Raw genomic sequence first — 20448 nt, 5'->3', positions numbered from 1 at the left:
CCAAGCATCCGTCATTGTCTCCTCCCATCGGTCGGCATAAAGCTGTAGTCAACCCCCGATGGGAGGGGACCAGTGATGATCACTTGGATCTATGGAAGGAGTAATTAGAGAACCTCCCTCGAAAGGATTTGCGGTTCCCTTGCTGCCTGGGTCTATCCCTGAAGGGCGCCCTATCCTGGGTGCGGTCCTGTGATTGAGAATAGGACCTGGCAAAGCTCCCCGAGGTGGAAGGGGAGTCATTGTTCTGAAAGGACTGCCTACGAAAATAGGGCCGACGTTTGCGGTCCTGTTTCTTGGTGACCGCTGGTAAAATCTTCCGTTTGTCCTTGGACTCACTCAAGACAGAGTCCAAGGCCTCCCCAAATAGCTTGCCACCCTTGAAGGGTGCCAAAGCCAGCTTCCACTTAGCTTTCATGTCTGCCTGCCAGTGTTGTAACCACAGCAAACAGTGAGTGGTAACATTTGAAGCCACAGCCCTTGATGAATCCTAATACTATCTGCTAAACACAAAAATAAGAAAAGAGGCTACACTAACTGTTCGGAGAGTTCAATTTGCTGCTCAAGGTCTGGAACTACCCAACTGCATCCTTTTAGGGCGACTGAGTTTTTAAAACTGAGCTCCTGAGGGGAACAGGAGGCATGGCTGCACAAAGATTTGAACTCAGTCCTTGGGCAGCAAGCTGAAGTTAACCCATGCTTGGACACTCCAAGCAGCGCCTAGGAGAAGGGCAGGAAGTTGCAGCCTCTGTCAAAGATGTCTGGTGTTTGATGTTCTGACAGTTCCCTCTCAGCCCTGAGAAATTGCTTTTCTAAAGCTTTTTGCCTTCCGTTGGCATCCCTTTCAGAAGCCTTGGAGTGTTTATTAATATTGGGTGCCTTAGACAGGCTTTGCCTTTCTGGAAACTGAAGTTTCCACAGAAGAGAAAGATCTTTCAGGGATCTGAGCCCTGTCTCCCTGTTCTGCAGCTCTATCATCCATTTTGTTTGCTTAAAGAACTATGGGTGCTGCTGCTGCTGCGGTCTGCCTGCTGCGTGGGCATGCCGAGACTAGGCAGAGAATCCGAGCCTTTTTAGGACAGCAGGGCTTGAGGCTGTAGTGTCTGGCAGAATGGATACTGTCGCGTCTTGACACTCAACAATCGGTGTGCCTAGCCGAAACTAGGCAGGGACTCCGTGACTCTCCAGAGGCTATCGCGATTTGGCATTAGAGGTAGTGCGGCTGATCCAGGGGACTGGGTGAGCCAGGCAGCACTAATTGAAATAATCAGCGATCTTGTCAAGCTAGGTAGCTTTGCAATGTGCCGCTGAGATAATTGTGAGGCTTTTTTGACAAGCTGAAGCCCAGCAAGGCGAAAGGAGTGCGCAACGGTGAGCCGCTGCCACTCGCTATTGCAATGGAACCAAATCACAAGAAAAGAGAAATTTAACTTGTTCCTGACCGTGCAAGAAGTTCTGTTCAAGTTGACACGCCTGTTTATGGCTTAGACTGAGCCAAACCTGGGCCAGAGAGGGTGACGATGGCGCATGGCCAAAGTTGACAGCTCAGTCTGTAGGCAGAACAGATGAGACAACCCATTCTTGCACTCTCCCGGAAGCACTCAGAAGTAAATCAATCTCAAAAAGTTGATACTGAAGATGTGGCTGAGATGTCCATACAGAAACTTACTATTTTATCCAAGGATGGAGATTAAGTTTATAACTTCACTTCAAAAAATGTTTCATTATTTAAGGAAACTTAATGTTGATGTAACTTGTTTTCAAAAAACACATATTAAGAACAAAATAAAAAGTATTTTATAAACAAAAGATTAGGAAAGGAATTTATATCTGCTGGTGTAAAAAAGATTGAGTTGTTTTGTATATAAAACCCCAATTTAAACCCAAGTTACTTTTATCAGATGAACATGGTAAGTTTGTAGCAGTAGAAATTGAACTTAATGGAATAAAATCAATGGTAGTTGACTTTATGTGCCAAATTATGATAAAAGTAAATTTTTGACTATCTTATGGCCATTGAATATCTTATATTTTATAATTACTACCCTTATCTTAAGAAAATCGGCTATTTTGGTGGATTGGAATGGAGTGACTTCCCCAGTTTGGATAAAACATCTGCCCAGGGTAAACTACCAAACACTTTTTTTTAGATGATGGATAATTTATCACTAATGGATTCGTATAGGCAAAGAAATGGCTTTGCTGGAGAATGTACTTTTTTTTTCAGAACAACGTAAATGTTTTTCAAGGATTGATATAAAATAGACTTCTAAAAACTTGCAAATAAAATTCTAAAGGTTGATATTTTACCTAAATCTTTTTCTGCTCATAATCTAGTTCTCCTGGTACTTAGAAAATTTTGAATTTGAATTATAGGCAGAGATTAAATTAATTTATCTTACAAAAGGAAATGATTGCAAAGGACTGTAAAAAGAAATTAAATGAATACTGATAATAATGTGGACAAAGGGACAAATTTAATAACTGTTTAGGATGCTAGCAAAGCAATTATAAGCGGTTACCCTGTTTCCCTGAAAATAAGCCCTCCCCGGATAATAAGCCCAATCGGGCTTTTGAGTGCATGCGCTAAAATAAGCCATCTCCCGAAAATAAGCTCTTCCCGAAAATATTGCAACACAGCAGCAGCCATGAGGTGACCACATTCTCCGCCTCCTGCACCTCAAAAATAATAAGACCTCCCCGAAAATAAGGCCAAGTGCTTATTTCAGGGGTAAAAAAATAAATAAGACCCTGTCTTTATTTTCGGGAAAACATGGTATTTTATACAAATTACCCAAAGGAGAAAAAATCAGAGATTAAAAGATATTGGATGAAATTTAACATTAAAAAATTGAATTTGCAAAACACCCCTATGGACTCTAAAATCTTACATCAAATTAAATTCCTAAGTCAGCAACTATCTATGTTAACAGCTCAAGAAATAGAAACCAAATTGAATTATTTTAAGCAATGATATTTTGAGTTTGCAAAAAAACAAAAAACAAAAAACAACAACCCAGGAAAATGGTTGGCATATAAACTAAGAAAGAATGCTGTTCATCCATTGTGTTCGAAGAGGACCTTGTAAAGGGAAAAGAGAATGATTGAGAAAATTTGTGAAGGTAATAATATAACAAATCTTTATCAAAAAATCTTTCCCTAATTCCAACTTTTACAAAAAGCAAGAGCTAGATGTGTCTAAAGTAGATGAATATTTGTTAAGACAGTGGTTACCTAAACTCTCACAAACTCAGAGCCAACTTATGAATGATTCAATAACTACCTATTGAATATCAGAATCCATTAAAAAATGAAATCAGGTAAAGCTCCAGTCCAGAAAGCCTTTCAAGCCAATATTGTATATGCTTTGAAGATGAACTTCTTTAGCCATTAAACGATATAATGAATGATATATTACTGGGGGTGGGGGGGGGAATACCTCAACTTGGAAAGAAGCTAATATAGTGTTATTACTGAAGGTTGGCCAAAACATCAGAAGGATAAAGAATTATAGACCAATTTCATTACTAAACAATAACTATAAACTTTTTGCTGAAATTTTGGCATATATTCATATATCTGGGTTTCTGCCAAAAAGACAGTTAAGGGATAATGTGAGGACTGTTTTCAACATTATTGAATATTTACAGAATCATAACAAGAAACAGGCAGCTTTAATATTCTTGGATGCAGAGAAGCCTTTGACAATTTTAATTGAGCTTTTATGTTTAGTTTGGGGAGAATTTTATTCAAGCAGTTAGTGTAGTTTGTACATCACAGCAAACAAAGGTAATGGAGATATAACCCATTCATGTGAAATTCAAAAGGTTACAAGACAAGGATGCCCCTTATTTCCCTTGTTATTTACATTGATGTTGGAAGTCTCGAACAGAAATATTAGGCAAGATGAGAAAATAGCATAAATATAAAAAAAAGTAGTTTGTAATTTGAGGGCCTTTGCTGATGACTTGGATTATATGTTTGCAAAACCCAAAATACAACATAGAATATTTGATGAAATCAAATGAGTTTGGGGCTTTAGTAGGTTTTAAAATAAACAGAAAACAACAATGCTTATTAAGGTTATGACCTCTCAGGACAGTGATATATTGACTAAAAAGTCAGGTTTAAGGTTGAGAAAAGGTTAAAGTCTTGAAGCCAAAATTGACAAATACAAATGCAAAACTGTTTCAAAATAATTATGTGACTGTTTGGAATGATATAAAAAAGGATGTTAATGTTACTGCATTAACATTATTGGGTAGAATTTCTGTGAATGTATTACAAAGATGCTTTTTTGTTTCATACATTGCCAATACTTGCAACTGACACTCCATTTAAACAATGGCAGAGGGATATTTCTAAATTTATATTGGGGGGGGGGATACCCAAGAATTATGTATAAAGGAAAGAGAAAGTTTGGGTTTACCAGATTTGAAATTGTATTTCGGTGCTTGCTGTTAGGTCTGGCTAAAAGAGTGGGTGAACCTCCAAAATAAGAGGCTACTTGACTTAAAGGGTCATGAATTAAGATTTGGATGGCACAGTTATTTATGATATGACAAGTTTAAAGTAAATGTTGATTTTAATAACTATTTTGTTACATGTACCATCTACAAATTTGGAGTAAATAAAAAACAAGACTTTCTGTAAAGATGCCTCTTTGGGTGTTGCCCTAGGAAGCTTTTTTAAGAAAAGAAATAATGGTAAAGTCAGACTGGTGGACTTATGGTCAAATAATATCTTTTAATTTCAGTGGTCCTATCCTTAAGTCTAAGGAGGAGTTAGAATCAGAAGGATGTGTCTGCCATTGGTTTGCATATTTACAACTGAAAGATTTAAATTGATGAATGACTGCAAAAGTTGATGGAGTTAGCAGAGATGGCTAAACTGACTGCCTTGACTGAAGAAAAAATAGTTTTGTTTCTACGGTACTTGTAAACCACTTCTGGACTTTGTGCTTGAAGTGGAAAAAAGAAAGAAACTTTGGGTTTTGAGTTTTACCAATTAGATAGGTTTGTTATAGAAATGGCTGGTTTATACTATTATGTAAAGGTACAAAGTTGAGGTTTGATGTCATTATCTTATTTTACTACAACAAATGGAGTTGGAAATCAACGCCTTTGCTTTCTTTTTTCCCTTCCCTTTTCCCTCCCCATCTTTCCTACTGTTTTCTTTTACATTTTATATTATAATAAAAAGTATTTTTGTAAAAAAAACAAAAAAACCCCAGTAATACAGCCTACTACATGGATAAATAGAAATAAGACAGTATTATGGAAATTAGGAGTTGAGCAGAGTGATGCGATGAAGGAAAAAAGAGTTTCTAGGACTAGTTGTTTTGGCATGCAATGCCCTCTGTAGCAATATCCCAACGGGAAAGGTTGAAGCTGTTTATGTCCAGGTATGATGGTTCTGTAGATATTTTCTCAGATCTCTTTCTGATCTATGTAGTACATAGATGCTCAATGGAAGACAGGGTGGTTGTGTTTTATTTATTTATTTATTTTCAGTCCTAAATATCTTTTGAAGTCTGTTTGGTTGCTGTACCAAGCCAGGCAGTTATAGAAGTATAAACGGCAGACTCAATAATTCCTCTGTAAAACTCTTATCAACAGCTCCTGGGGCAGTCTGAATTTTCTGATACAGGAAGAAAATTCTTTGCTGTGCCTTTTTAATGATGATTCTAATGTTTGGTGTCCATTTCAAATGCTGGGGGATTATAAAATCCAAAAACCTGAAAGACTCTACTGTTGATACTGTGTTGTCTAATATAGTAAGAGGTGGTAGAATAGGAAGGCTCCTCCTAAAATCCACTCACATATCTATAATTTAAGTGTTCAGCTCTGGATTATTCTGGCTAATCCACAATCAACCATTCAACCTCCCATCTATATGCATGATTGAAACTAATGACTGTTGTATCATCCGCAAAGTTCCGTACTTTAATAGAGGGCTCCTTCGATATGCAGTCATTAGTATACAGTTGTGATGGCGATCCTATGGCACAGAGCCCTCTCTGGGGCACGCGAGCTGTTGCCCCAGCTCAGTTTTGCTGCGCATGCATGCGCCTCCTGCCGGCCAGCTGATTTTTGGGTCTCAACCACACATGTGTAAGGGGTGGGGCGCATTCAGATGCATGCATGGGGGAAAAGGAGGTTGCACATGGAGCCATGCCCCCCCCCCACATCAGTTTTGGTCTCAGGAGGCTGCCGGGAGGCCTGCAAGGCCCAAAACGGGGCACTGGGTGGTTGCACGGGAGGGACCGTGCACATGTGCAGGGTGCACAGGCATTTGTGCCGTGCACACATTGCATTATGGATGTGGGAACGCATGCACGGTCACACGCTTTCGGCATGTGACAAAAAGGTTATTCATCTCTGGTATAGAAAGAAAATAATAATGAAGAAAGCAAACAGCCCTGCAGGGCACCTGTGCTAATTGAATATATGTTCAATGTAATTTTACCTAGCTCCACCTGCTGCTTTCTATCTGTTAGAAAGCTTATAATCCACCTACAAGTGTGGTCAGGCAGTTAGCTGAATCAGTTTAGACGGAAAAATTTCTGAAATGATGGTATTGAATGCCAAGCTGAAGTCTACAAAAAGATGCTCTATTTCTATGAGCAGTGGACCGAGTGCATGCATGTACGCACCATTTTTGCGAGAAATGGGCATGCACCATTCACACAAATGGAGCTGCACACATACGCTTGTCCACACTTGCATGGAACTATCTTCTCTCCCCTGTCCACTCTTGGACAGAATTAATAAAAGTGTTGAATTCTTAACTTCTCTTTAACACAACACTATATCATAAAGTGTGTGTGTGTGTGTGTGTGTGCGCGCATGCACACAAATATGTCTGCATCCAGTCATTTGAAAAAGTTAATCCACCTCCATTGATTTTTACTTTTTCTACATGCAGATATTTGATTTCATTTCAACAATGTTGCTATATAGAGAGATATCATTCATTATTTACATTTTGTAATCCGTTGTGCAATTTAAATACAAGTTGTCCTCACTTAACTAGCTTTTGTTTAGCAACTGTTCAAAGTTAGTGACACCAAATAGATGGTAGTTATGCCTGGTCCCTGAAATTATGGGGGTTGAAGCATCCCCACAATCATGTGATCAAAATTTGGGTGCTTTGGCAGCTTACCCAGTTATTACTACAGGGGCACTTCAATTGCTCCCCACCTATCTCCTCCCTCATCTCTGCCCATTTGGCCACTCTGATCCACTGGCCCTGTTGTCCTCAGCTGGTGTTCATCATCTTCTTCCTGCTGCCGACAAGACATGGATAGCTTGGACCTTCCTGTGCAGCAGCTGGCTGGGCCAGGCTTTTCTCTGAAGGCCATGTACACTTGTCCAAATCACCATGAAGGGCCAAGTCAGATGTGTACCAATATCAAGAGGAAGACAGAGAAGGCTAACTGGTGTGGCAGGTCCGCGGAGTGGAGGGAAGTAAAGGCAGTGGGGGGGAAAGTGCAAGATGCCCAAAAGGATAAAGATGGGGAAGGAAGACATGTGGAGGCAGTTGAAGAGAAAGTTGCCCCTCACCTTATGGCAGCTTGGAGCTGCAAGCAACCAAAGTAGGAATGGATTAGATCAGGTGGACCCTTGCCTAACTACCACTGGTAACTATGGCAACTCAGATTGGCATGATTGCTGTTGCCAAGTGATGTGGTCATGTGGTACTGCAATTTATCACCTCATTGCTTAGTGATGAAATCCCAGTCCCAATTACCGTCATAACCCGAGGACTACCTATAAATATAAATGCAAATGCTGCATTTGGAAAAAGAAGAACATAGCTGTATTTTTACTACCTCCAATACTAGAATTAGATTGAGGTGCACATATCAGGTGTAGATGATTTCTACATTATTAGAGAGGATCTGGATCTGGGAGGAACTTCTCTAATTCAAACCTCAGACATTAATTTGCTCCTTCGCTGTGTGGTATCACTATGTCTAGATCAAATAAGGCTATCAATACCACTAAGTCTGGGAACAGATTTAAAAATCAATCAACGAGATTGGTTTTTGAAGGTCTTCTACTTCAACCCCGTTCAAGCAGGATATCCTATACCCATGATGACCAACCTATGGCAGGTGTGCCACAAGTGGCACACGGAGCCATTTGTTAGGGCACACAAAGCGTTGCCCTGTCAGCTCCAGCGCGCATGTGTGCGCTGGCCAGCTGACTTCAGCCTTCTTTTGCGGCCGTTTTTCGCCCTTCAGGGAATCCTCTGGAGGGCGAAAAACCACCCAACATGCAAACCGGAAGTTCGGGAAGCCTCCTAAAGACTCCGGAGGGTGAAAAACAGCTGTACAGGCAACCTGGAAGTTCAGAACAGTGACTTCTGGTTTGTCCATAGGGCTGTTTTTCGCCCTCTGGAGGCTTCAGGCCTACGGGGAACCCAGACTTCTGGTCATGTGCACATGTGCGTATGCACGCAGGGGGGTCGCACGCATAGTATTATGGGTGTGGGCACGCCCAGGCACGATCCCCCTGCACTCCCGTTTTTGGCACCCAATCCGAAAAAGGTTAGCCATCACTGCCCTATACCATTTCAGACATGTGACTGTCCAGTGTCTTCTTAAAAACCTCCAGTAATGAAGCAGCCACAACTTCTGACAGCAAGCTGTTCCACTGGTTAATTGTCCTCACTGTTAGTTAGTGCCCTTCTCCTTAATTCCAGGTTGCTTTTCTTGATTAGTTTCCCTTCAGTGTTTCTTGTCCTTCCCTCTGGTGCTTTGGAAAATAAGTTGACCCCCTCTTCTTTGTATCAGTCTCTCAAATACAGTACTGGAATACTGCTATTATGTCCACCCTAGTCCTTTTTTCTAGACTAGCCAAATTCAAATCCCGCAACTGTTTTACATACGTTTTAATCTTCAAGACTTTAATCATTGTAGCTGCTCTTCTCTGCACTTTTTTCAAAGTCTCAACATTAATATTAATAACGTTGCTTCTAAACAAACAATATTGCTAAACAAATTATATCAATCTGTCCGAAAAATTATCTGCAAATAGAGTTCAAAAAATAGCCAACTTTCCAAGGCCAAGCAACTCCAGCAAATTCAGCCCAAGAACAGATTGCAAGATTAAGAAATAAATCTCTCAGAACCCCAGAATTTCATGATGTGTAGCTTTGCTACTATGATGCTGAAATGCATGACTGTATTATTAGAAGGAAATTGCACATATCAGATTCTACATGGGAGGTGTGCCAGAAGGAAAGCTTTATTACCAGAGACTAACGTTTGCTCATTGATACCCAGTTAAAGACCAGGACTTCTGCAACAATACTTTGGCCAGAGCAAGGAAGATAGAATATATTGGGTGAAAACCAAATACAGCATTTCACCAAAAGAACTTGACACCAACAGTAACCATTGTGGTAGAAATGTTACAGTTTGGAGCTGCTTTGCTGCATCAGGGTTCGGGCAGCTCATATTCACAGAATCTACTATAATACCAATCTCATTATACCAGGGGACCTTTGATAACATGAGACCATGAAGACTGAATGTTAACAAAAAATGACAATGACTAAACCAGGGTTTCTCAAAATGTGAGATGTACTTCCCTTGGGGAGGTGCAGTGTGTGTTCAGGTGAACTGTGAAGCAAATTTTAATTACATTGTTATAATACATCTCTATTTCCCAAAGTTTCATTGTCTTCTTCTCGTGGTTCATGTTTATTTTGGTGTTTGGATTTTTAGAGATGTGTACATTAAAGATTATACTAAATGAAGATGTGATTGCGAAAAAAAATCAATACAATTGCAATATTTTAGTTTAATCAAATGGCACTCTCTGCTAATATTTCAATTTTCAAACTCCTGAAAATTTAGCAGAAACGCATTAAAGTAAGAGCAGTGTTTCAAGATTCCAAATATAGCAACAAGTCCATTATTTAATGTAAGCTCAATTTAACAATATAATTTATCTAAAAGCCGAAGTATTCAATAAGCTGCCAGCATACCACTCTAATTTTAAAGAAATGTAATTCCTTATTATAGCCTTAGCTGTTAAAGATATGCAAAAATATAGCAAATACAGATAAGGAATTGACAACCATAGTCATTATGACCCCAAGACAGATAAAAGCAAATAATGCAATAAAACAGATTTAATAAGTTCTACTTGGAGAACAAGTAGAATGAAATGAAACCATAGGTCCCAATATTGATTGTGTTATCTTATTCACAAACTCTTCAATCACAATTTGAAATATTTTATAGAAAATACTATGGGATAAATAAAGTGTAGCTTTATAAACCAACCGAAATGCAGGTTTCCAGACTAAAAGAGAAAGGAGTTCTGGACTTTGGACTTTGGAGAAAACCACCTTGATAGGAAAGAACAAAATGGCAACAGATACTGATGCAAAGGATAAATAGGACTATAAGGTAGTTTATACATAGGAAATGAGGCATTCAAATAGAAAGAAAAGCTATTTGAATCTTGAGCTATTGGAAATGAAGAAGGGGTTAAAAGAAGTAATGCGGGGGGGGGGGGTAAATGAGAAACAACAATTAGTTAAATGAATCAGGGTGGGTTTGATTTAAATCAAGTGGATTTAAATCACAATTTAAATCATGATTTAATCACTAGTAAAAAGGCTTGATTTAAATCAACGCGGTTTAAATCATAATTTTTAAAGAGCAACTGTCATCTCTGTCCCACAACAGCTCCTCCTCTCACCCACTGTTGACTCACCCATTCACTTGGGATGGGTGGTTATGTGGCAGTGAAACAACAAGGTGAGGGATGTGGCAGGCAGCAGGTGAGTGGATGCCACTAACAGGTGCTGCCCTGATGGATCTGAAATGACTCTTTAATATTATGTTCTTTAATATTATATTTATAAGCTGCTTAGGTTTCACTTTCATTTTTACTACTTGCCCTTCCTCCTCACACTTAGAGCCTGGTGGTACAGATGCATTTCTCTTCAAACAATCATAGAGTTTGTGGTATACATAAATTTGCAAAACAATGGGATAAAGGAATGCTCCTGAACTTTATTTTGTGCTTTATCTCATAGTTACTGTGAAATTGTGTGAATGCATCAATGCAGTGCATGTTATCTCAGCTTGCAGAGCTTGGATTCATTCATCGAATGAGTTTACCAAAAATGTAAATATTGCAGAATATACAGCCTCATGCTACATAACTAATCTCCATTTCATGTTGAAAAATCTATCTTTAGATTTTTACTCCAAAAGCATTTTATTAAAATAAATTTGATAAAAATTTTAAAAATCTATTAAAATTTTTAAAATCTGATTTTTTAAAAATGATTTTTATTCACCCTGAAATGAATATAAAACAAAACAGATAGGGACAGTTTACAAATTTAACTAACTTGCATCCTAGGAAAAGTGCAAACTTAAATCATATACAGACAATAACTATTACAAAGATGTGAATGAATTTTGGAATATTTTTATTATCAGCAAAAAAAAAAATACAATGAAATGATCTAACAGGAAGAGAAACAAAAACTGAGTGAAATCAAATTTGACTAGTTCATGCTTTTCTAATTAAACACCACTCAGAAATAGGAGTCCTGTCACAATAAGACCTATTGGAATTTCAAGATGAATTAGCCTCATCATGCGTATTACCATCAATTATTTGTGTAAGCAGCAATATATATATACTAGTTGTACATCCCTTTATGGAATTCTTTCTTCCTATTTTTAGCAATATCAAGGTATTATTGTTACCAAGCAAACAAGTCCATATATAGTAATCAACAGGTGTCAAGCTTAACCAGATTACTTTATGCCTTGATTTCTGATTTGTAAAAAAGCTCTGCTAGCCTCCTTTGAGAAGCAGACAAGTTGCCCCCAAAAGATATTTTTATCAGGGGCTATGAATCATTTGTTGCAAAACTAAGATTTACCAGTCACACAGAAAGAACGTTGGTCTTCCTGAACGTTTTTTTCTGGAGTAGTGGAGGGAGGGGTCACAGAAGGGTTAACACAGCCTGATTGGTCCATTTGACTGAGAGAAAACTTCTTAACCTTCGCCTTCTCCCGTTGGTTCCCAGTTTCCGCGATGTCACGGCCAGCATCTGCAAGTTAAACACAAACAAAGACAAGCCCGCCCGGGGCCTCCCGATTCTACACCTCCCGGACCCTGTCTAACTAACTAGGGCGGGAAATGTGACCCCTCCCTCCACTACTCCAGAAAAAAACGTTCAGGAAGACCAACGTTCTTTTTCCAGTAGAGTGGAGGGAGGGGTCACAGAAGGGACATACCCACGCTACGTCCCCGGGCGGGCAGACTGGGTCCCAGGTGAGAAATTGGCCACCACCCTCTGAAGGACCCTCCGGCCAAAAGATGCCTCAGCCGAGGCATAAGCATCCAAACGATAGTGCCTAATAAAAGGTGTGGGGGAGGCCCAGGCAGCCGCCCTACAAATATCCTCGAAGGGCGCCCTGGTGGCCCAGGCCGCCGAAGTAGCGGCACTGCGGGTGGAGTGCGCAGTGATTCCTGATGGAGGAATCTTCCCAGAAGCCCCGTAAGCCTCAACTATGGCCAACCTAATCCATCGTCCGATGGTGGAAGAGGACACCTTGCATCCTAACGAGCCTGGACGAAAGGAAACGAATAACGCTTCCGTCCTCCTAATGCCCTCAGTTCGCTTCAGGTATATGCGAACAGCCCGGCGAACATCCAGCTTATGCCACACCAACTCCCGCTCCCTCGAAGGATTGGGACAAAAATTCGGGAGCACGACCTCCTGGGCCCTGTGAAACTGTGAATTCACCTTCGGAATGAACGAAGGATCCAAGCGAAGGACCACCCTGTCCTGGTGTATTACACACAGGTCACTGCGTGAAGAAAGGGCCCCCAACTCCGAAATGCGCCTGGCCGATGTAATGGCCACTAAAAACACCACCTTAAGGGTAAGCAGACACATGTGTACCGTCCTAAGTGGTTCGAACGGGGAGCTCGTCAGAGCCTGGAGAACCAGGGTCAGATCCCAGGTTGGAAACCTATGAACCGGAGGTGGACGGATGTTAGCCGCCCCCTTCAGAAAACGCTTAATCAGGGGAGAACGGGAAAGGGTGGGGGAACCCTCCCCCCCCAGAATGGTGGCCAAAGCCGCCACTTGACGCCGGAGCGTATTATGCGACAAGCCGTCCTCCAACCCCTTCTGGAGGAACTCCAACACGTTTGGGACGGTAGCCCTAGAAGGATCCAACCCCAAGGGAATACACCACTTCGCAAACGCTTTCCATGTGGCATTGTAAATCCTAACCGTGGACGGCCTCCTAGACACCTCTAAGGTGGCTATAACTCCCGACGAAAGTCTCTGCCCCCTCAGGATCCTCCGTTCAAGAGCCAGGCGGTCAGATGAAGCCACTGAGGCCCTGGGTGATGTAAAGCCCCCTGACTCAGAACGACCTCCCCCGGGGGAATCCTCCAGGGGTCTGCTACCGACAGCTGGACCAGGTAAGCGAACCAGGGTCTCCTCGGCCAGTATGGGGCTAACAGAATAACGAGAGCCCTCTCTGTGACTATCTTCCCTATCGTACGGGGAACGAGGGGAAGGGGAGGAAAGGCATAAAGAAGGCCCGGGGGCCACCGGCTCCTGAGAGCATCCGCTCCTTCCGCCGACGGAGACTGGAACTGGGTAAAGAACCGGGGCAGCTGAGCGTTGTCGGGGGAGGCGAACAGATCCACCCGAGGTGCGCCGAACCTGCTGCATATCTTCCGAAACAACTCCGGGCCCAGTTGCCACTCGCCATCGTCCAGGGTTGTGCGACTCAGCCAATCCGCCTGAAGATTGGACACTCCTGAGATGTGCTCCGCCACTATGGAGGCTAAGTGTCTCTCCGCCCACAAGCCCAACAACTGCGCCTCTCGCCAGAGAGAACGGGAGTGGGTGCCCCCCTGGCGATTGACATGGGCCTTCGTTGCCACATTGTCCGTAAGCAGGAGGACATGGCGCCCCCGCAGGTGATGATGAAAGGTCCGTAGGGCAAGTCTCACGGCTTTCATCTCCAGCCAATTGATGTTGTGGCGGAGATCCGAGGCAGACCAACGTCCCTGGGTCATGTCGGAGTCCATCACGGCCCCCCAGCCGAAGAGGCTGGCATCCGTCGTCACTGTGACTCTCTCGGGCTCCCAAAAACAAGCCCCCTGTTGCAGCGCTGGGGACAACCACCACCGAAACGAGAGTCTCACCTCCGCCGGTAGAGGAACTGGCCGCAAGGAGTTGTTCATCATCCTTCTCTGGACCGGGATCAAGGCCCACTGGAGAGGTCGCAGGTGGAGCCGGGCCCAGGGCACAATCCCTATACAAGAGACCATCTTCCCCAGGAGTTGAGACAAGGTCAGGATGGAAACAGACCTTCTTTTTTGTACGGAGGAGACCAGCTGGCGGAGGCTGGACAAGCGTTCTGGGGACAGGCGGACCCTCCCTGACTCGGAGTCTATCACTGTCCCTAGGTGTAGGATCTGCCTGGACGGGGACAGGTGGCTCTTGGGAAAGTTCACAGAAAACCCCAACGCCTGAAGCCAACGGATCGTCAGCCGAAGATCCAACCTGGCTCTGGAGAGGGACCCTGCCTGAACGAGGACGTCGTCCAAGTAGCACTGAAGTCTCACCGGAATGGAACACAGGTAAGCCGCCAGTGCTGCCAGGACCTTGGTGAACGTCCGCGGAGCTGAGGCCAGACCAAACGGGAGAGCCCGGTACTGGTAATGCCTGCCCCGGTGAGAGAACCTGAGATAACGCCGGTGAGACTGAAGGATGGGGACGTGGAGGTAGGCCTCCGTCAAATCTACTGAGGCCATGTAATCCCCCTTCCGAATGCCCTGCAGAATTGATTTCAGGGACGCCATCTTGAACCGCCTGTATACTAGGTAGCGGTTCAGGCGTTTCAGGTTGAGAAACGCCCTCCAACCCCCCGAGGATTTTGGAACTACGAACAGATGGGAGTAGTAGCCCAGACCCCTCTCCGGCTCCGGAACGACCTCCACAGCCCTGATTTCTAGAAGATGGGCGACCGCGAGGTCCATGAGGCGACGTCGCTTCGGGTCCCGAGCCGGGGGAAAAACTTTGAAAAAACTTGGGGGTTTGGAGAGGAATTCTAACCTTAAGCTGTGGCGAACGGTCGCCCTGACCCAACCGTCTGACGTGATCTGATCCCACTCGTCCGCATACAGTGCCAGGCGGCCTGCGATGGGATGACTCGGGTTCGAGTCATTTCCCTCTGCGGAAGGGACGGCCGCCCCCCCCACGAAAGGGCCGCTTGGACTGCGGCTGATACCTAGAACGGTCCTGAAACTCTGCCTATTGAATGACCTGTCCTGCCTGTACAGTTGGTACCGCTGGTCCTGATCCCTGTCACAGGACTTGAACTGGGGCCTGCGATAGGGATGACTACGGGACTCCGCCTTCTTGTTGGATGTAGGCATAACTTTCTTTTTATCTTTGTTTTCCACCAAAATCGGGTCTAAGGAAGCCCCGAACAAGTTTGGACCCTCAAAGGGGGCAGCTACCAGATCCCACTTGGCTTTATAGTCTATCTGCCAGTTCCTGAGCCACAGGAGCCTACGAGAGGCCACAGAGGTGGCCAAAGCACTTGAACCAAACCTAACAGCGTCTAGGGTCGCATCAGCCGAATACTGACACGCTGCCATTATTTTAGCCAAATCCTGGTGTACGCGCTCATCCTGGATCGGAATGCGATCCTGAAGCTGGCGGAGCCACATGACCGTAGTGCGGTTGAAGTACGAGGCAGCAGCCGCTGCCCGCACCGCCCATGCTGAGGCCTTAAAATTTTTACGTAAGGTGAGCTCCGCCCTCTTGTCCTCTGGCTTAAGTTTGTCAGCCGCGTCCCCCGAGACCACTGGGGAAGAGGAGACTAAAGCTGCTATGGGCTGATCTATAACTGGAAGCTGAATAGCCTGCACAAAGGACTTTTCCATGTTGTAGGCACGACGGTCGTTGCTGCCAGGTGGGGAAAAGTTAGAAGGACGGGCCCATTGGCTAGTAGCCACCTCTAAGAAAAGAGGAGGGGCAGGAATCTCCTCCTTATTGGTGGCCGTCGCTGAGAACATGACCATGTCCGGATCCGTGGGCGGTGGGACCGTGGGGTCCCCCGTGCCCACCTTGGTGGTCCTCCTAGCCTTCTTAAGCAATGGTTTGAACATGGCCTGGAGGAAAAGGTTGGAAGAGCGAGGCGGCTCAGGAGCCGCATCCTCCTCCTCAGAGAACCCCCAATCATCCCTCCGTGCCTCCACCCTAGAGGAGACCTCACTCATGAGGGAAGGAGAAGAAGCCCTAGATCTGGACCTACTAAAGGGAGTAACTCGACTGTGGTGGTAAGGTCTATCCCTTTGGGAAATGCCCCTAGAAATGGCTGCAGAAATAAGCCTTTTGAGATTCTCAGGGAGGTTTTCTAGATCCTCCTCATCACCTTCTGAATCATAGTCTGGTGCCACATAGGCCCTGCTGGATCTCCTACCCCTAACGGGACCTGCAGAGGTACCTTCCAATGGATCCCCCCTATCTCCCTCTCTAGTCCCCAGGGAAGCAGAAGGAGAGCGAGGCGCCCCCCGCTCCTGACCCCTATCAGAACTGCATGGAGAAGCAGAGGAAGAGGAAGGGCTGAACCCCCTGGCCACCGGTGGGGGAGGGCAGGAAACCACCGCGTGTGGGGATCTGGACCTGGGCCTAGGATCCCTGGCCTGTCTCTTCTCAGCCCTTTCAATGACCTTCTCAATAGCCCTGGACCGCCTGAGCTCATCCCTTTGCAGAGCTCTCGAAGGCCTGTCCTCAGCTGAAGGCCTAGAAACCCGAGGCCTAACTGGGGGAGTGGGCTCAGCCTGATCTTCGCCTACCTGAGCTGGCGCGGCCTGCTGGGACTCAGTTCTATCTGCCATCCCCACTCACGTGCTCCAGAACAAAGTTTTTGGTAGTAATTGCCCTTCAGCTGGTGAGAATCGCCTGCTCCGGGCCTCCGGCAAAGTTGCAAACAGCACTGCCACGTTTTTCACAGCCTCTCCGTGTTGCAAGCCCCAAACACGTGACTCAAAATGGCCGCCGGCTTCTTTGGGCGGAGCTTACAAAAGCGCACCTAAAAATGGCTGCCTATCTCGCCCTTAATTGCTAATGCCTGCAAGCTGCAATGGTCGCCATTCCAAACAAACACTCCAGATTACTGCTGGGCTCCTAAGCCACGAGGAGCCTTCCAATACCAGAAAAACGACTCCGCGCTGCTGCCGTGGGCTGTAACCGGCCCGGGAAGCTAGCGGTTTGAATTAGAAGCCGAATAGCCGCTTTCGCGCCGAAAAGCCCCAGCGCGCTGCGAGCCTTACAGGAAAAGTTTTAAAAGGTAATTTAAAGCACGCAGGGACGCCCGGCACACCCGAGACCCCAGGCACCAGTCCGGAGCGATCCCTTAGGAGGGGGGAGGAAGCGCCCCCCCCCCCACTGACTATCTCAGCCTGCTGAGGGCAGCCGAACAACAGCCCTGCAAGGCGGACCCACTACAAAAAAATTTTTTTTTTGAAATAAAAAAATCCGAATTCAAAGTACCAACAACACTAATACTGACTAATAAAACCCAATAAAACACTCTTACTAGGAACCAAACCTGTGTCTTGGACCTGACTGAGAGGAAACTGGGAACCAACGGGAGAAGGCGAAGGTTAAGAAGTTTTCTCTCAGTCAAATGGACCAATCAGGCTGTGTTAACCCTTCTGTGACCCCTCCCTCCACTCTACTGGAAAAAATACCCATTTACTTAATAAACATCATGACATGATCCAACACATATTTTAAATATATAGTCTAAATCTTCTGTTAATATATAGCATTCCTTGGAAGACAATTGGAACTAGAACTTTTTCCCAGATTTGTGAAGTCTGTAGTAGAATATACATAGTGAATTATATTCACATCACATCTCATTTGTCAAAGGAATATGGCATCTCATTCAGAAAGTTCACTATAAACAAATGGTTTTTCTCTGCTTGTAAATAACAATAGCATGCCTTTTCAAAGCTTCAAATAAAAATGTCAGATATACAAAAATCAAGTAAAATTTGCATCCTGCACAGAATTGGTTCTAATGCTAAATCTATACTTTCATCTTTAAGTAGCATACTGTGCAAGAGATAAAAATCTCCAGAAGCAGATTGGAGAATGAAAATCCCCCCCCCCCCCTTTCTGTAGTCTTTCTTTCAGAAAAAAGACTACTAGATAGGCAAATGCTAAAAGCAATAGTTGGGATATTGGAGTTTTTAGGCACATATATAATCCCTCTCAGAATCTGCAAAATGTGCAAAAAAAGACCTTGCATACTTGTTAGCTTGAAAAAGGCCCCTAAAAAGGATGATCACTGCTCTGCCCCATGCCTATCATATTGCTATTTTAATACCTTCCAATATTCTATCAAGCGGGCATGTTTGTTTTTAGCCACAAAATAATTGATGTACTACCATTACTGATTTTACAAAGCAGAGTCCATTTGTCAACATAAAGTCATTCCAGAAACCCTACACAGCCAGATATATAGGAGGAAGGTATATCTCTTAAAAAATGTCTTTTCTGAAAACGGGCAAGGGCAGAGTGCTGAATAATGATGCTCTCTAGAAGAAGGGCAGACTCTAATATGCAGCTGGGCATGATTACATTCTACAATTAAATAAGCCCAAGGATGGACGCCCTGGGGAGCGTTTGGATGAAAACACAACCCCCAGGCCACGCGCGTGGGGACGTCTCCATTGTGTTGGAGGGATGGGAAAAGTCTGCAGGTGGAAAAAGAAAGGAACAAGAGCGGACTTCCGGCTAGAGACCGAGACGGTCGTTACAGACCGAGGACGGTGGCCTTCTCCTGCTCCCCATCCCTTGCATTCTGGCCGAGTCTGCTGGACGAAAAGTTTTCCCTGGACCCGGAACTTTACCAAGTCAGATCCTTTTTTTCTCCCTCTCATCCGGGGACGGCTCTCTGCAGCCGATCTCATTACTTGCTCTGAAGCCCGTGGGCTGGAAGGGAGCCATAAATGCCCGCGGCTCGTCTCTGCAGAAGCTCTCGACCCAGACTAGGCTCTTTCCTAGGCTGCCTGCCCACCATCCACTCGGGGAAAGCCTCCCCCCACCCCACCGCTCGGAAAGACCAGAGCGCGCCCGCGTTAGGGAAGACACAAGCAGGCATAGCAAGAGAGGGAGCCGGGACAGGAACTTCTTTGGGCCGCCGCTGCCGCCGCCATCCGCTTCCAGGCCGGAAAGTTTTGGAAGCGGCGGGAAGGGAGGAGCAAGAGCCCCGCCGGACGCTGGCGGGAGGGCGGACGGCGAGGACCGAGAACAGCCGTTGTTATGGCAACACCGAGGAGGGGAGGGAGGGGAACTTCAAATCCCAACCGTCAACGCCGAGTGGCTTTCCTTCTTAAAGGGGCCGGCGCACTCTCGTCCGGCCGCCCAGGACAAAAGGGATGGCGCCCAAGCGGAGGCAGCCGAACCGAGTGGCGTAGACTGGATCGGCAACGGCCGCCTGCCTTCCTCGGCCCGATTACGGAGAATGACCGCAGCGGCGGCGGGGGTCAGTCCCTATGCTCAGCCCGCGTCCGCCCACCCGCGCCGGGATCAGCCCGGCTTTTCTTACCCACACAGTGCATAAGCCGGTGCCGCCAGGAGTCGAGCTCGCGGCGGACGCCCCGGCGCTCCGCCGTGCAGCGTGGGCTCCGGCACTGCGAGGAGCCCGGAGCGGGAGCCGCGGCGGCCATTCCGTTTGTTCCCTTTTCCAACTGCCGCTGACCTCACGCCCGCTCATTTGCATGCAGGAGCGCGCGCGCCCCTGCAGGCCCCGCCCAGCGCGCGCGTCCCCCCCCCCCTCCCGGAGGGAGACGCTGTTCCGGCTGCTGGCGCCGACGACCGGGGAGGCTGGCAGGAGAGCCAAACAGAGGCAGGTAGACCCTGGCGAAAGCTTCATTCGTCGATGGGGCGCTTAATTAGAGACGACTTTTCCCTGCCCTGTAGACGCAGCCACTGCGGGAGGATCTTTCCCCAGCCTAGTCTTTTCCAAGGTGAACCCCATCGCCCGCGACACCTGAGCCGTCTACCTTCCTGCTGTGAGTCATCTTTCCTTCCTTCTGCCTTTCCCAGGAAATAAGCTGCTTCTCCGTGCTGATTTAAGTGCCGTCAAGTCGTGGCCGACTCTTAGCAAGGGGATCCATTTTCTCCATCCCTAATCTGGCCCTTCGGGTCTCCCAAAAATGCACTCATCACCCCTGTAACTGAGTCCATCCACTTCATCCTCTTCTTCTTTACTTCCACCTTTCCCAGTACTGTCGACTTGCCCAGAGAGCTGGCTCTTTGCATTGATTATGTGCCACCAAGTCATTTGGTGTTAGTAACCTACCAACCACATGGATTTTGTCCAAGGCAATCAGTCCCTAACACGCCCTA

The 20448-nt window shown here is 45.5% G+C and overlaps 1 protein-coding gene across 8 annotated transcripts in view; it reads right to left on the bottom strand.

Moving 5' to 3' along the window:
• Positions 1-19788, bottom strand: part of LCORL (ligand dependent nuclear receptor corepressor like) — a 111035-nt gene extending 91247 nt beyond the window's left edge. For 5 of the 8 annotated variants that reach the window (XM_081960263.1, XM_081960269.1, XM_081960264.1 and 2 more), the window contains exon 1: positions 19646-19788. In XM_081960263.1, the coding sequence (XP_081816389.1) occupies positions 19646-19766 (121 nt within the window). In that variant the 5' untranslated portion in view covers positions 19767-19788. The remainder of the gene's footprint in view (positions 1-19645) is intronic. The other 3 variants (XM_081960267.1, XM_081960265.1, XM_081960266.1) reach the window with 3 other exon arrangements.
• Between the last annotated feature and the right edge of the window lie 660 nt (positions 19789-20448).

The sequence above is a fragment of the Natrix helvetica genome (assembly GCF_964273705.1).
Source record: "Natrix helvetica genome assembly, chromosome: 7".
In the NCBI taxonomy this organism is placed as follows: domain Eukaryota; kingdom Metazoa; phylum Chordata; class Lepidosauria; order Squamata; family Natricidae; genus Natrix; species Natrix helvetica.
Note: the sequence above shows the minus strand (reverse complement) of the source record. Positions and strands in the feature narration are given on the sequence as shown.